Source organism: Rosa chinensis, chromosome 4 (assembly GCF_002994745.2).
Source record: "Rosa chinensis cultivar Old Blush chromosome 4, RchiOBHm-V2, whole genome shotgun sequence".
NCBI lineage: Eukaryota > Viridiplantae > Streptophyta > Magnoliopsida > Rosales > Rosaceae > Rosa > Rosa chinensis.
In genome coordinates this window covers 5,852,159-5,869,831 of record NC_037091.1, presented here as the reverse complement: position 1 = coordinate 5,869,831, position 17,673 = coordinate 5,852,159, and the positions used below count along the sequence as shown (strand labels likewise).

General features: G+C 35.4%; 1 protein-coding gene and 1 long non-coding RNA gene across 2 annotated transcripts; both read right to left on the bottom strand.

Annotated features, from left to right (window-relative positions):
- Positions 1–3,707: 3,707 nt before the first annotated feature.
- Positions 3,708–5,284, bottom strand: LOC121052507. The gene is made up of 5 exons (XR_005809270.1): positions 5,135–5,284; positions 4,755–5,043; positions 4,575–4,670; positions 4,047–4,152; positions 3,708–3,900 (listed from the first exon to the last, which is right to left on the bottom strand). It is a non-coding gene; the product is annotated as an uncharacterized LOC121052507 (long non-coding RNA).
- Position 5,285: 1 nt separating this feature from the next.
- LOC121052766 lies at positions 5,286–15,430 on the bottom strand. The gene is made up of 12 exons (XM_040518620.1): positions 15,296–15,430; positions 12,929–12,986; positions 11,896–12,012; positions 7,563–7,851; positions 7,254–7,466; positions 7,035–7,127; positions 6,842–6,958; positions 6,268–6,738; positions 6,070–6,192; positions 5,712–5,963; positions 5,458–5,635; positions 5,286–5,305 (listed from the first exon to the last, which is right to left on the bottom strand). The coding sequence occupies exons 4-12, from the start codon at positions 7,581–7,583 to the stop codon at positions 5,286–5,288; spliced, it is 1,488 nt and encodes a 495-aa protein (XP_040374554.1). The 5' UTR covers positions 7,584–7,851; positions 11,896–12,012; positions 12,929–12,986; positions 15,296–15,430.
- Positions 15,431–17,673: the final 2,243 nt, after the last annotated feature.

Sequence of the window (17,673 nt, the reverse complement as noted above, 5' to 3'; positions counted from 1 at the left end):
TGGAATGCAAAGGATCAAAAAGCAATCCATTTTCACAGTGTGTGATCAAACCATAATTCTCCATGGCTCCACCAGAAAATTTCGGAACCGCAACCATATCAAGTTTGGGGAGTGAGTAAGGCGTTGAGAAGTATCTGGATGACAAAACAAGGTTAGAAAGAGTTTAACACTACAATGAACAGTGAAAGAAATCTTATCAGTTTGTATGACTATTGAATTGAACAACAACATTTGAGAGTGAAGGAAATTACTTGGAGAAAAGAGATCAAGGGTCTTAACAGCAACATTTAAAGCAAACTCCCCTTTTATCACTCTTCCCAATAGGGCAATATGCACGAACCTTTACCCCTGCAAACGAACTTTCAATACTACATAAAGAAATCAGTTTAACAATTGAACAAATTTTCCATTGCTATATGCATACCATCAGATGTTGTATCTTCAATATGATCAAATAGGCCAACAACAATAGCCACCAAATAAGTTGACATGATTGGAGATTCCTCAAAATACAGAGTCTTAACATCTCCATCAAACTTTTCATTAATAATAGGCATATTGGATAAAGCTATATCTGATCAGGATATAGAACATTCAACATCTATTACATATAAGGGTATATGCTTGTGAATCACTAGAAGTCCAGACACATTGGACAGCTTTAGACTAGATGTCAGCAATAGATGAATTTGCCTAAAGTAATCAAGGAAACACACACACACACACACAAAGATCACTAACTGCAGAGCCTTAAAATCAACCAACATCCCCCTCATTTTGATGAACATGTGAACCAAGATTAAACCTTATTCCACCCAATATATAGAAACCCAGAGCAATCAGGAAAGTTGTAATTAACATGAGGTACACACTGTAAAGAAAGATAACAATTACAAGTTTGTGACAATAACCCAATGACTCTCGGCCTCAAATTTAGCAGAAAAACTTTCATACTTTACGGGTTTGACTCTTGTCTATCTAACTAATGGTAAATGTAACTACTTTACATGAGTTGACGTCCATATGAATAACATCAAAATCACAAACAACTATTCCAAATTAAGAACTTGGATGATGACAATTCAGCCTTGGCTATAAAATCACACAGATATTTTAAAATTTGGTATTAAATTATGACATAATATTGAGAATATTTTAAGAATCATGATTGATTGAGATTCAGTAAAGCTAATATAGTTACCCAAAATGAAAACAATAAATAAACAGAAATTATATTACTCATAATTCTAAACAACAAGAAAAGCCATCCCAGGTATTTAGGTGCAAGACTTCAGTTTAACATTCTAATAATATATGTAACTAGTATATGAGAGTTGATGTAGACTATATATAGGGTTATGTCTATAATAAACATCCAGCATAAGAGAGAGAGAGAAATGCACATTTCTCACCTGACTTCCACTTTCAACTTGTCCATAAATATAGGAGAGCACAAAGGATAATTTGCAAGAACAAGCAATCGCAGAGGCTAGATTGCAAGTTGCATAGCCAAGAAACACAAGTCAGTACAGGATTAATAAACTCACAAGTGCGGTTTCTGAATCACACTTCAACTAATATATAAGACATACCATTGGAGCTAGAACACATTCAGACTTCAGATTAGGAGCAACGGCTACAACAATGAAGGAACACCTAATAATGGTTCCTTCACCATCGAGAATTGGAGCTGAGGCTACCGATGGAATAGTCTCTCCATCTCTAATATCTAAAACAGTGTCTATTAGTTGTTGGTTAATAGCGGTAATTTCTTCTAAGAGATGATTCACCTGTGACACGTAAAGTATAAATTGTAACCATAAAAATCAGGACAAGATGCAGAGTTTGACTTGCCCCAATACAACCCACAAGAGTTTACATAAAGGGATGAACAAAAGATTTACCAAAAAATGATAGCACAGCATAACTCAAAGACGATATCAATAATTAACTTTCTATGTCTAATTACAAATAGTACAAGTTTCAACCAAAAAGTATCTAGTGATACGCTGAGAACCATCACAAAATAGATGTATATCGCATGTATTATGCCCATAATGATGAAAACTGATACATAATTTACAGATTTTATTGAAAAATTCTGATATTCACTTCAAGGATCACAGCACAATGATATACTGTTATCAACTTTGATAGATTACGAAATCCTATCAAAGCACTACTCATACCTCAAGCCTACGCCGTTTGCTATAAGATATTGTAGGTGAGTCCAAGTCTAAATTTTCCATATCACTTAGATGTGACAAGCTATCATTTATACTACTATTTTCTGAAGCCCCATAACTAATTGGCATACTTCTGTGACGCTTCATTATCCTTGTTCCAACAGTTGTTTCCTGCCAGGCAAAGTATCTCTCCTGCAAATGAAAATCGGTCATGTCTGCCAAATCACCAATCGCAGCTCTAGATCTCTGAACATTATCTGGTCCAGACATTCTATCAATCATACAAACTATTGAACCAATGTCTGAAGCAAAAGCACTTAGCTCTGCTTGTCCCAACATTCATAGGCTTCATTCCCCAGCGATCTAGTGCAAAAGAAATTCAGAAAAAGATCAAATTTGACCCAACTTAAAGTGTAACATTTAGACAGGAACAGTTTGGCTTTGAGGATTTACGAAAAATTCATTTGTGCAACAATGAAGTCGAAATTTTTCAGAACGAAATCTGACATATTTAGGTACGACATACTTAAATTTCAAACTAATCGGAGTTCAAGAAGTAAGGAAAATGATGGACACAAATAGACTGAACTGTTAGGTTTCAGAAAAATATAGCAGCAGTAAAATCAAAATAGAAAATCCTCCAAAAATACATTTTACAACCAATTGACAAGAAATCAATTTTGAAACAACTGTTGGAATGTCTAATTCAATATGTACAAAGACCATAGGTTAAATGATTCAAATAGAAGTTCAAATCTCAGCAGAAAATTAGAGGGTACACTAAAAATTTTAGAACTTTGCCAAAGCAGACCAAACTCAAAAGAAAAATCAATGTCGATTCATTATACATCGAAATAAGGTCACTACTAGAAAATCACCATTTAAGGACATTGAAACAGTGTCCTTAAATACATACAAGGACTCTTTAAAAAAGAGTCCTCTATCCGGGAGTCATCATAAGTCCCAAACAAGGACACTGGAAATGTGTCCTCTTATCTCTACGAGGACACAGTTAATGTGTCCTAATAGCTTTGGACATGGTGTCCTTATATCCATAAGAGGACACCTAAATTACATCCTTATATTATCAAATAAGTGTCCTCTTTTCTCTACAAGGACACACAATATGTGTCCTAAAAGCTCTGATAATGGAGTCCTTAAATCTAAGAGAGGACACAAAAACAACACTCTCAAATGTGTCCTCTATTTTATACAAGAACACATAAATTGTGTCGTAAAAAATCTGGAAATAGAGTCCTTAAATCTATAAGAGGACACCAAAAATACACTATCAAATGTGTCCTCTTTTCTATACAAGGACACACATTTTGTGTCCTAAAATATCTGTAAACATTGTCCTTAAATTCATTAGAGGACACAAAAGTACATTCCCATATGTGTCATGTTTTATATACCAAGACACCTAAACTTTGTCCTCAAAATTCTGAAAATAGAGTCATTAAATCCATAAGGAAATACGATCTCATATTATAAAAATTGTGGGCATAACATCGAGTTTACATCAAACAAGTCCATATATATATAGAACACCCATCAATACATGTCTAAGATCCAAAAGAAGTAGCCTGCAGAAACAACAAGTCCAACACCAGAATGTACTACTACTAGTGATTTGAAGCTAACTACATAATTCAAAGCTAGTCGCAGCTGCTACATATATAACTCAATTCATACCATCCAAAACAAGTAATACCTGCAAAAACAACAAATCCACATCCAGAATTAATGTACTACTACTACTACTACTACTGTGTGTAACACACATAATTCAAAGCTAGCTATTGAACGCTACATATATAACTCAAATTCATACCAGAAATAAGGAATATAGATACTTACATGCTGACTATTTTACTTCATCTTCAATATATCCATCAACCTGCTCCGCCCATTCTATTCGAACTACATCAATCTCTTCTTGAGTGTAAGTCTCTTTTCCCTCGAACTGAAATGATGGATCAATAGATATATTTATTACATTATCATATATATATATATATATAGTGGATATTACAATAAAAGATTTATGACCAGATCAAGAAGCAACCTGCTAGTAAGCAATCACAACTAATCAAAACATGTAAAGCAGTACGCAAAACTGATGTACAACTATGTTGAAACAACCATTACACAAAATTGAGATACAACTAATCAAAGCATGCAAGCAATACACAAAATTGAGTTAAAATTGATCAAAACAACTAGTACACAAAACTGATCGAGCTACAACCAGTACACAAAATTAAGCTAAAACTGATCAAAACAAACAGTACACAAAACTAAGCTACAACTAATCAAAACATGCAACTAGTACACAGAACTGAGCTAATTAACCTTATTACTAACCACTGAAATAGTATTACTAACCATATTTAAAATTGAGCTGCTTGGAGTTCCAATAATTTCTTTCATGTACTTCATAACATAATATCCACATTCCACAGATCCAGGTTGTCTAGGACACTACAGAATAATTGAAGATCAATAATGCGGCGCATGTATTGGTCTACCATCAGATCAAAGGAAATAATAAAAGTAGAAATGTACCTTAACCACCTCCCAATGAACTGGTTTACGAGACTTTCTTCCCTTTTGAGCATTAAACATCTTAATGGAACTACATCATGAACAGCTCAATAACAAAATAGTAAGCCAATGATCTGATGACCACTCCAGCATATCATTTTATTCAATTTTCGAAATGAAAAGTAAAGGACAGAATTATTACAGCTCTATAATGTTCTTCATGCCTGGATTGATGTTAATGTTACTCAATGGGTCGAAGTAATACACCAATGTAGTAAACGTGTTAATAGCAGCCAATAACCAATGATTCCTACATTAAAAAATAAAATAAACTCTCTACTTGATAGTGCATGCATCTCCCAAGAAAATAACTATGAAATGTCGTATAGCAATAAACATACCCTGTATTATAAGAAGCAAGAATTAACTGATCTAATTTGGCAGATTCTAATCTCAGTGATAGCGCACATGATCTAGCCTCAACCTTTCTAGCTTCATTAGAGATGCGGCCAGGATCCACAAATGCATACAAGTGATCCTCATTCCTCATTTTCAACAATGACCAGAGGTGTCTACATAAAATAAAAGGACCTATAAATTTTTCTAAAATCAAACCTAGTGTGAGAATTATTCATTAAACATGTAAAAGTCTCTAACCTCATGTAGATAGAAATGCAAATAGTGGATATTGGCTGCATCGAACAAAACTGGATGATGTCGTTACCGTTTATGAATGTATTGTGGTCATTGCCAAACACACCTTCTTCCATTGGGACTGACACTGCTATAGATTCATCCATTGTTCTTACCAAACGCAGTAGAAGATGCACGGACACAGGCATCTTGTATGCTGCTTGTTTGCATGGTGTTTTACTCGAAGACTTCCAAGTGCTCATTGAGTTCTAAATGTGAATTAAAATACCATGTAAATACCATATTTAACTTCTACAATGGAATTATAATCAACTTACAATATACCTCTTCATGTGACATTAAAACAAGATGTCGAGGCCAAGCGACATGAGTACCGGTAGCTTGCTTTACTGTAAAAATTTCAGCTGACTCATTTGGGATGGGGAGATTAGCATCTTCCTTGATGGGCACATCAATTGAGATATATATATTTTCTGCTCCTAGGGGCACTCCATGTATCAGCCCATCCAACATTATTACAGTTCCCATTGCAACAATGTTATCTTTGGTGTCTACTGCTAGCTTGCATTTTTTCCCCTTAAATAATTGAATTCAAATCATAAGCTTATAGCGAACAACATACCTAAGATACTTATAATTAATAATACAAGCAGAAGAATGCACAGGTTACAAAGTTACATACCTTTTTTACAACATTTGCTGTCTCAATAGGAATATATGCTTTATCTGTTGATGTTATCACATTGTCATCTTCCAATGCTCCTCTCTGTCTCATCATTAGTCCCCCTTTATACAATTGTTTTGCCTTCCATGAAAATATAAAAAATGTCAAGAAGATACAAATGAGAAAAAGATAAATAAATTATAAGAATTTATGTACCTTCTTGCTCTCTCTACTGCTATCAATTGGAGATGGAGTATCATCCCATTTTCGAACCTTTTTGGCGGTAGCTTTTTTCTCTTTTTCTTTCTCAGATGCCACCTTAGATACTTCCTCCTTAGAAGACAGATTTTTCTCCTTGTCGACTGAGCAACTAGCTTTTTCAGATCCATTATTACATCTGAACATGTCTCGAATCATGCCTAGTTTAATTGGATCCAACTTCTCGGGATCCAATAATGAAGCAAACATGTTGATCTGGTTTTGCATCAATTCCAACTGCTGTTCCAACAGTTGTGTCTTGGTTGCAGACTTATATCTAGATGTATTAAAGTACACCTTATGTGTAACAAATTGTCCAGCACCTCTTACACGGCCCGATTGCTCAGGTGTCTCCAAAGCTTGAGTTAAAATGTCGTTCCTACCAACAGCAGACACAATTCCCTCCCTCACATCTTTCGTTAAAGCATCCTACGACAGATTAGAAACACCAATGAATACTCAACTATCTAAAATGATGTAACCAAGTAAACGTAATATTTAAGGTGATTAAGTCTGATAAATCTCAACTTACAATTTTGTCAGCACGTTGTTTGGTTGTCTCACTCAAATAGTTACCCTCTTTATCGACACGCCCTTTCTTCCATAAGATGGCTCTATCAATATCGTCTTTAGTCCCTAACTCCATTTTCTGTTTACATAAACATGTAATTAGATCATATGCACATAAGTGTACATCAACATATTCATACCAAAAATCTACTTACTAGTTCCTCTTCCAAATTAGCATAGCCTTTCCTAGACATTCGATGATCATACTCATTCAAAGCTCGTCTCCTTGAGTGGTCCTCATGAATTTCCTATTAACAGAAACCAAAAGCTTCACATCGAATAGTTTAAATGCCTAACAATGACTCATCAGTACAAAACATTAAGTAATAGAAAGAGGACACTTAAAGCTAATGTTAAACAAAAATGTGGCCTACCAAAAATTCTGGAGTTAATCGAGACTTCACAAAAGCTTCCCACTCAGGTTGAGTAATAAACTCATATTCTTCAGGTTTTTTCTTTAGGAGGCTGCGCCGATCTTTATACTTCAATATATATTTTGTAGTTAAAGTGCTCTTGAATGATTTCCATTTCCTTCCTGCACTACTCAAGACATCTTTCTTGCTTCTTGGATCCACAATGAATGATTTCTAGAAATATGCAAGAAGACAAGTATTGACTCATTATCAAAATTTATTCAAGGTACAAAAATTACAAGGAAAAACTTTTACTAATGCTGCACATACCTGAACCATACTCCATATCATTTCTTTAAGTGAATTCTTCACGGCTGGCCAAGTCTCATATGTGATTGGGATAGTAGTTCAAGCCATTACCCCAATAAAAGTAGCTAGCCTCTTCCCTCCAAGACCAATTGGTTGCCCCTTTTTGTTATATGTCACTTCCATTCGAGCCCCCTTACTCCTACCGTGAATAATATCGGACATGAGAGTTGGACCTCTTCCCTTCTTCTCGTCAGATGGTAAGTCATCTTCAGTGGCATGATTTTCTTCTTCTGAATCCATATCTTAACACCTGAAAAAATCAAAAACAAAAATAGATCAGCAAAACCACATCAATACAAAACAGTTCAGCAAGTCAATATAACACAAAAACACATCAGTACTAAACATCAAGCAAATGAACTAACATGAGGCAAATAAGATCAGAACTAGCATCATGTTAATAGCAACATGAATCCGTTAATTATCTAAAGTAGAAGTTAGTCAATTATGCTCTTCGACCCATGTGCCTTCACAATCAGTTCTCACATAAACTGCATCATTCTCAGTCATTATATCAAATGTATTAACAGATGGCAGTGCATGGGGAAAAGATTGATGATCAAGTGTAGTATCTCCTAGCTCATCTTCATTTAACCAGTCCAATTGAGGTGCTTGTAATACAACTGACCACCTTGAGTCTGCTGGATCTTCAATGTAAAATACTTTTTGCACAAGATCAGCTAAAACAAAAGAATCAGACTTGTGCCCAATCCTACTAAGGTCAACTAAGGTGAATCCAAAATCCTCTACTTTTATCCCTTTCTTACTGTTTGCAACCCAATCACATTTAAACATAACTCGCGTGAAGCTATTGTAGTTAAGCTCCCATATCTCTTCAATCACCCCGTAGAAAGTCATCTCATTATCTATAGGATTCCTATCTTTGGCACTAGAAACTAGCAACGCATCTGCATCTAAGGTCACCCCACTGTTTTGTTGAACATGCTCATTATCCCAAGCCTTTGTGTGATAATCAGTTCCATTTACTGTATATCCAGAAAAATTTTTCACTTCACATCGAGGACCATGTGCCAGCCACCTCAAGGTTTCTGATATCTCATTTTCAGGACTATTAAGCTCAAGCTCTACCTGGACAAATATGAATGTGGTTGATTAGAAAGTAGTTGAAGCATTAATAAGTAAAATAAAAAATATAAACCAGATTTAAACCTTGAACATTATTACAAGATAAACAATAATGCTAGAATGAAGAAGAATCTGCCCTATTCTACATACTCTTTGTTGCAGCCAATTGCTAAATCTTCGATTGTGTTCATCTTTAAGCCACTTTTCTGCCTTAGACTTTTGAGGGTGCTCCAGTTTCAATCTCTCCAAATGCTCACTGCAAATATTGCGGTGCATAACATACAACAAATTAAAACTCATCCATAATGTAGGAAATTATATATACAATCAACAATAAGTAAAATATACTGTAAGGGACTTCAAAACATACTCTATATATGGCTGAACTTCAGCTGTGTTGTCCAAAACAGAAAGATGTGCTTGATGCCTTAGCTTGGGACAAACAGTCACCACACGTCCACTTCCTAATGGAGCATAATAATCTTTCAGATCTAAATGAGCTTTGGGAGGGAGTCCGACAGCATGTACTCCGGACAAGTAATCTGCACAGAAATCTACTGCTTCCTCAGCAATATAAGCTTCAGCCATACAACCTTCAGGACGATTGCGATTTCTCACAAAGTCTTTTAGGACACTCATGTACCGTTCAAATGGGTACATCCAATGCAAATATACGGGACCACATAACCGCACTTCTCGAATAAGGTGGACTGTGAGATGCACCATTATATCGAAAAAAGAAGGTGGGAAGATCTTCTCAAGTAAACACAAAGTCTCAACAAGACCGGTTTGAATTTCATCTAGCTGTAAAACATCAATGGTCTTGCTGCATAAAGCATTGAAGAACAAGCAAAATCTTGTAATTGCATATCTCACATGCTTAGGTAACACTGCACGAATAGCCACCGGAATAAGATGCTGCATAAGTATATGACAATCGTGAGACTTAAGACCAAAAAGCTTCAACTCGTCCATAGAAACCAGATTTTTAAAATTTGACGAGAAATTTTTTGGTCCCTTAAATCCATACAAAGAACCACAAACTGATTGTTTTTCCTTCTTTGACAATGTATATGGCGCAGCAGGGAGATATGTCTTTTTTTTCCCTTCTTTAGGTGCCAACCCTTTTCGTAAACCTTTTACTACAAGATCCTTCCTTGCTGCAACACTATCTTTACTTTTTCCAGGGATGTTCAACAGCGTTCCAATTAGGCTCTCGCACATGTTTTTCTCAATGTGCATCACATCTAAACAATGTCTAACATGCAATGAACTCCAATACGGTAGATCAAAGAATATTGATTTTTTTTTCCAGCAAGTAGTAAGCTGATCATTGACCACCTTTTTCTTTGTAACATTAACTTCATCGCTGGTCTTTCTTTTTCCAAGTTGAACTTTGACCTTTGGTCTTTTGGAATTCAACAGCTTCTTCCCCCATGATGATTCAATCCCTTTGACTCTTTCAAGAATTTCCTCCCCGCTTAAAGGATGTGGAGCTGTTCCAAACTCTTGCTGACCATTAAATGGGGTCTTTTGTTTCCTGAAAACATGATTTTTCGGCAGATATTTTCTATGGCCAGCAAATGAAATCTTATTACCGAACTTCAGCCATTCAGAATGTGTATTATCACCGCAAATTGGACATGCTTTATATCCCTTGACACTACAACCACACAAATTCCCATATGCAGGGAAGTCATTTATTGTCCATAGCAAAATAGCCTTTAACATAAGGCTCTCTTGTCTATATGCATCATATGCCTTAACACCAACATCCCACAAAGTTTTTAAATCTTCTACTAATGGTGCCAAATAGACATCAATGTCATTACCCAGCTGTTTAGGACCAGATATTAACATTGTTAGCATAATAAATTTTCTTTTCATACACAACCACGGTGGTAGGTTATAGGTGACCATAAGAACCGGCCAACAACTATACCTACTACTAAGAGAACCATGAGGATTTATTCCATCTGCTGAAATTGCCAGTCGAAGGTTTCTATGGTCATCCCCAAAATCTGGCCACATGTGGTCTACAAGCTTCCATGAAGGAAAGTCCGCGGATGTCGAAGTTTACCATCTTCTTCTCTTTCCGTGGCATGCCATATTAAGTTTTTTGCTATATCCCTATTACGAAACATCCTTCTAAATCTAGGGATTGGGGGAAAATACCACAGAACCTTTGCTGGTGCTTGTTTTTTCTTAACTCCACTAGAATTCTTACTAACCTTCCACCTAGACACGCCACAAGTAGGACATACGGATGCTTTTGAATACTCTTTCCTATATAGGATGCAGTCATTATGGCATGCGTGTATCTTCTCATACTCTATTCCCAAGGACCCCAATGTCTTCTTTGCTTCATACAAGGTTGAAGGCATCTCATTCATTTGTGGAAGTAGCTCTTGCAAGAATTTCAATAATTCTGAGAAGCTATTATCAGGCCACCCACCTTGTGCTTTCAAGTTATACAATCTGACTAGAGTTGATAACTTAGTAAACTTCACACAACCAGGATATATAGGTTTCTCAGCATCTTCCAGCAACTTCTCAAAAGCTTCTGGATTGCTAACAAATTCATCCTTCGCAGCTTCAACCATCTCTATAGTGTTTTCCATAAAAATACTTTCATTGTAGCTTTCCCAAGTTCCATCTTTTCTTTCCAGATCTGAATTAAGAATAGGCTCTCCATCCCAATACCATGTAACATAACTCTGATCAATACCATAACAAAACAAATGATTTCTAATCTCCTTGATAGTCTGTGGTTTAACATGTCCACAATCTAAACAAGGACAACGAATAGAACTAGGATCAGCAGCATGATGTAGAGCAAATTCACAAAAACGGTCAACCCCATTCTCGTATGCATCTGATCTTCTATCCATAGACATCCAACTTTTATCCATTTATATCTAATATTAATACTAAATGTCAGAATATTTACATATATGCTGCAAATACCACTAATGGTAAACTAAGGCATGTGAAGACAATAATCCTAATATAAGCGACTAGACCTTTGACACTATTAATAGCATGCATAATCAAACGTCAATTATCTAAAAGCTAGAAGATACAAAAAAGAAAGAGCAAAAGCAAGACACACTGATGGCACAATACATTCCATGCTCAAGTAAATATCCATGTATGTATGTGCATCTAAATATATGTATTTATATTATCAGAGATAAAACTGTCTAACCTTTTTCAGTAAAAGCAATCTTTAGAGCTAGCTTTCAACACAACTGACTCAATGACTTAGAACTTTGCAGCCCTCTCCTTTCCTTACAAGACTGAACTTGAACCTCCGATCAACTTCCTAAGCACCACAATAGCTAACAGTGAGAAATACAATCTTACAAACTTCCCATTTTCTATCTGCAATCATTAGCAAGTATTTTTCAGTTGAAAGAGAAAACAAATGAAAGGTAATTGCAGAACCACATTTTGTGGAGTTCACTTGTTTTTTACTTTCTAATACTTGTTATGAAATTAGACTAGAATCAACAGACAAAGAGCCACAAAAGACAATAATAAAGTCAGAACAAAAACATTATTAATTAATTACTCACAAGAAAAGCAGAATCAGAACATTTGCCAAAGGTAAGCTAAAGCATAATGTGGGGAACACCAATTGGGAATGCAAGTCGATCAATATACAGATTACAGAACATCCACTAGATGCAGTGACAGCAGCAAGGCAAACAAATCCTAACTACCTATAAGTTGTAACAATTAGCAAGCAATGAAATAGAATAAAACCTTCAAAATAATGAAGACCGTGCACAAGAACTAATTTAGCCTTACTAGAATTCTGTAGTTCCAAAGTTTGTTACAATCTGGATTCTAGAAATGTTTGAAGGTTTGACTTTACTATTGTTTATAGACAAATATGGGAGTTTTACAGTTAGTTGAGGAATGCTTGTATAAGTTGTTAATGGAAATAAGGTCAAAGCAAGACTTCAGTTCTTTTTTTTAAGTGCCTTTCTCTTTCCAAAAGTTTTCTGCACCTAATTACTCTAGCTCTCTCCTCTTCCGGAGTTTCTTTGCTAGAAAGAGGGCTCTAGGCTTTTCAGGTAAAGTACCTATGCTGGGCCCTAATTTTTATCCACTCCACAGTAATTTGTTAAAAGAAAATAAAAAATATTTGATTCCCTCACTTGCACTGCACAGAAGGCCAACAAATTGGGTGGAGAGTATGTTAAATGAAATAGCGATATATGTGAATTCATTACCTTAACAGATATAAGAGAACCGGTTTTGCAATCTTCTGTTGGACGTCTTTCCCTGGTTCTGCAGGAAATGGCATAACAATACCCAGTTAAATTCACTAACACAATGTACGCAGTGTGCCAGGAACCAAATGTCCAAACTTACTAACAAAAAAAAAGGACTCTTTTATTTAACCTTTGTGTTATACAAGGGTCATCACAAGGAAAGTAAATTAAACCACATAATTGACCAAAGCCCACTACATTTTGGGATCACAAATTTGGATAAAAAAACCACAGACTCTCGATGATAAGGAATGATTTTGAGGCAAAGAGTTATATATGTTTTAACAATCTTCAACCACAACACACACTACAATAGACTACTGAAAAAGATCGACTGCAAATGGTTTAAACACAAACAATCCTACCCATATTACTGGAGGTTGACTGTATAACACTTAGGCTACCCTACAAAGGAATGCATTTTCCTCAGTTAATTTACAGTTCATGTCTTTTTTTCGTTCTGCTGCTTCAAAACTGAACCATTGTGATATCTTAAAAAAGAAATCAATTATAAAATATTTATTTCAAGCACTATTGCCCAGTTTATAATCATAGTGACATCAAGGACATATATAACCCCCTTGTGCATAAAGGTTCTCTTGCAGATACGCAGAACCAAGGGAGCAAAAATATTAACATAGAATATAGATATTCCTTTAGTAATAGATTATCTTCCTGAAGTTTCAGGGTGCTCCCCTATTAGTGATTATAACACATTGACATTTCAAAAGGACCAAAAAACCAATTTGTATAATAACACCCATATTCTCTCCTAGAATCCCACTAGCACTGAAATTCCAAGCTTCAAGCTACCAAAGTGAATAAACAATCAAACCGAAATTTGCCAAGAAACTGAAGATAACTTAGCATCCAATTAATGCCACTGACCACTAAGCTCTCAACCACTTCAGCTAACCCACATACTCTCCAATCCGATATAACAAAAAAAAAAAAAATTAACTATTTCACCCAATGCCCAATACAGAAATCGCAACAACTGACCCAAAGTCCAAATTTTGTTCAATGGGTGTTCTATTTTTCGAAGACCCAATCCGATACCAACAACAAACAACTGATAAAGATCATGAGTATCAACCACTAAAAAGATAATCAACTAGCAATCAAATAACAACCGATAAACAACTGTCTAAATCCCTGTTCTTTCATTTATGATGCAATCAATCAAAAGTAACTCAAACAGACAACTAGCAAAGCAAACTCTCTCACTCCTAGTTTTCACTTTGCCCAGGTTTTCACATCGCTAGCAAACTCAATCTTAAAGTATTCTGCCTATTATGAGTATCAACCACTACAAACATAAGATTCAAATCACAACCACTACCTGGTCAGAAATTATAATAATCACACAAGTCATACATCGTTGATCATTTTAGTTCTAAATCAAGAAACTGAACATTATCAATTGAATACACAGAAGAAAAGTAGTACATTGACCATAGATACAATCACCAACACCTATTGATACTCTTTTCAACACCTATTACTATTACCACCAACTTAAAGCATTCTTGTATGATTCAAGCTGAAGACTTGGTAAAACCTACATCAATATGAGATATTATATGCAGAAGGTGCAGAAGGTCCATTTTCTTTTAGAACATAATGCCCAGCTAATTATCCACTTTATGATCTGTACATGACATGAAGGAGATAATGTCTAAATAAAATTAACTGCAGACCTTGCTAACTTGTCAGGAACTAAGGAACCGCAATAATCTTTCGACGACAAAGCATAAATGTTGTACTAATTGAAATCACAAAATCATGCCTGAAATCACAAATTCAAATGAACATATTGGAACACCCTTTTTCTTCAAGTATGATTCAGCACAACAATCATGATTACAGTTATAATATCAAGAACCTACTAGAGAAAGTAAAAAAGTTCAAGCTTATAAGACAAACAGCAAAAACATCACTTAGCAGTACTACTTACATGATATAGTTTTCAATTGCTCGTAAACAAAATGCACATATATTGAGAACCCACTTAGTGCCTACAAATTTGACACTATTCCTTTGGGACTCTCAAATTCCCAACAACTGGCAAATAGACCGCATTCTCATACTTAATAATACAGAGAGTTGAATTGAACTGAAAACCTTGGACTCATACCTCAAGCCCAAGCAAGGACTTTTTACGCAGAACCCACATACAACGACATAAAATCACCAACATGTACTACTGCTTACAACAGCTGGAAGTCACCGAGTAACAGAACATTCAATCCAACAATAGCAAAACAGAAAGAAAAAAAAAATATTGGGATCGATTAACCCCCAAATTCGATGGTGTAACCTCACCTTGTACTGAAATTCTTCCCAGAATCTGTCAACCCAGAGTATCTCTCACACCAAGCAACCTCACTACGAGTTGAACCCACTCAAATAGTAGCCGCCTCCTCCACCGAGTCGAAACAGATCGAATCTGTTTTCAACTCTAGATTCTTTTTTTTTTTCTATTACAACTAAAAACTTGAAATATAGTGAATGAAACATCTTTTCAGTAATTGGGTAGGGTTTCAATTGAAGAGGGAAGTCAAAAATGGGGAAGGAGGGAAGTGAAATTTGGAGAGGGAACAGAAAACGCGAAGACTGTCCGTGGTGCCGCGTTTTTTTTATTTCAACTGGATTTAAGTTTTGGAGCCCAATATATATTAGGACACAACATAAATGATTTAAGGTGTCCTTAAAGACTGTCCACCCACTAAAAAAATTTCAATTTGACGTTGTGTGTCCTTAAAAACCTTCAAGGACACTACATAAATTATGTGTCCTTGTTTGGTGTCCTTAAATGGTATTTTTCTAGTAGTGGGTGAAACTTTCCAGATCATTTTTTAACTAGAAGAACAGAAATATATCAAAATTTCTTGACATTTGGAGATCAGTAAGTAGGGCAACAGAAAGCTCAAAGTTAACAGATCAGCAGCTTTCTCAAAAAATTCAGCAAAGCTGTTTTAACCACAATATGAAGTTTTGATTTTAAAGTTGGTTTGTTTTGAGAGTAAACAAGAGAGACACAACAAAAAGAACTAGCTTACAAGCCAAAAGAATAGCTACTACATTGAAGAGTAAACAAGGGAATATAAAGAGGATGCATGAAGCATTAATACCCCATTTGGCTTTTCATATCCCAGGTAGTAACTAAACTAAACCATCTACAATCTGGTTAGATGTTTGGGGCGTGACTCTCTGCTTGTCAAATTGCACTTAAAAATCACAGAGGAAAACTTTCCAACACAATCACACCAATTACATACCAAATCATAATCAAAGCTATAGAGAAAAGTTTGCTTTCCCTACCTCAAGCCTTAGCTTTCAGCAGCTAATACAACCAATCAATTGCTACAGCAAATAAAATACCAATTGCTAACACCCACTTTGTATTTCACAAATCCAGCCACCTATACCAAATTTACAAAAATCACACCCAAACTCTTGGAAAGACTGAAACAGAACGAACTTACTTGAAAAGATAGGAAATTTGAACTTACTGGAGATAGCTGCATACAAAGAAGGATTTCAGTGTTCTCCACCAACCACTTGGCTCCATCCTTTATAAATCCCACATAGCTGATGTCAAACTCCTTTTTGAACATAAGCCGTCTAAAATTGCAATAAGTTTGTTAATATAAACTTTCTTGCATCGAACTATATGTAAATATTCAGCAAAGATTTACATGCTTATATATCAATTGATCTAGTAGAAGAACAGCAATGCAATTATTGATAAAACCATGATTTTTTTCAATACAAATCAGTTTTAATTGAAAGAAGAAAGAATTCTTGTCAAACAACATGGAAATCAAAATATTCAAAACCCTAACACATAAATCCATTTCAACGAAGGAAAATCACAGCACTAAACCGAAGACAAACCACCAAGACAAAACCCCAATACAGCTATATCCATTTCAATCACCCCATCCCCAAACAGAAGAAAAACCAAATCGAAATCAAACCCTAAAATTGAAAGTTTAGATAATAAGCAAACCCAAAATTTGCAGATAAAACCCTAAAATCGATTGAAGATTGAACCTAGTAGGAACCCTAAACTAAAAAACTATTGAAACCTTAAATTGCTTACCAATAATCTGAATCGGAAGCAACTCTTCTGGTTGCTGGAGAGCTCCATTAATCCGGATGCGAAAGATGAAGTAGAGACTAAGAAGAAGAATCGAGAGAGTGAGAAGATGAAGGAGAGAGAGAGAATCAAGATTTGAGAGAGTTGAGAGCTGATGAGAAGGAGAGAGGCCAGTGTTTTAGTTTTTCAGTTTTGCAAGTTCTAGGTCGAGCTGGGAGAGCAGAGTGAGGAGAGAAAATGACTTAATTGTGAGGGATAAAAGCACAAGTTAAAATAACTCGAAAAATTTTAAAACAAACTCCACACTCAGACGACATTTAAATGTTGTCCGAATGTCGCAACATTTTCTAGTCAACTAGAGCTTGGCTATTTGAGAGGGAAAAGAACTTGATCAAATTTTGGATATCCCTCCAAATTTGAGATAAGAAATCATCATCTTCTACAACAACAGAAATGTGTTGTCTGAATGCTGACCATTTTTTCAAATTGAACGAGTATGGCATTCGTCTATATTCAAATAACACAACAAAAAAATTATGTCGTCTGAAAAACTTAGACGACAGAAAACAATTCTTATGTCGTCTGAAGCACATTTTGA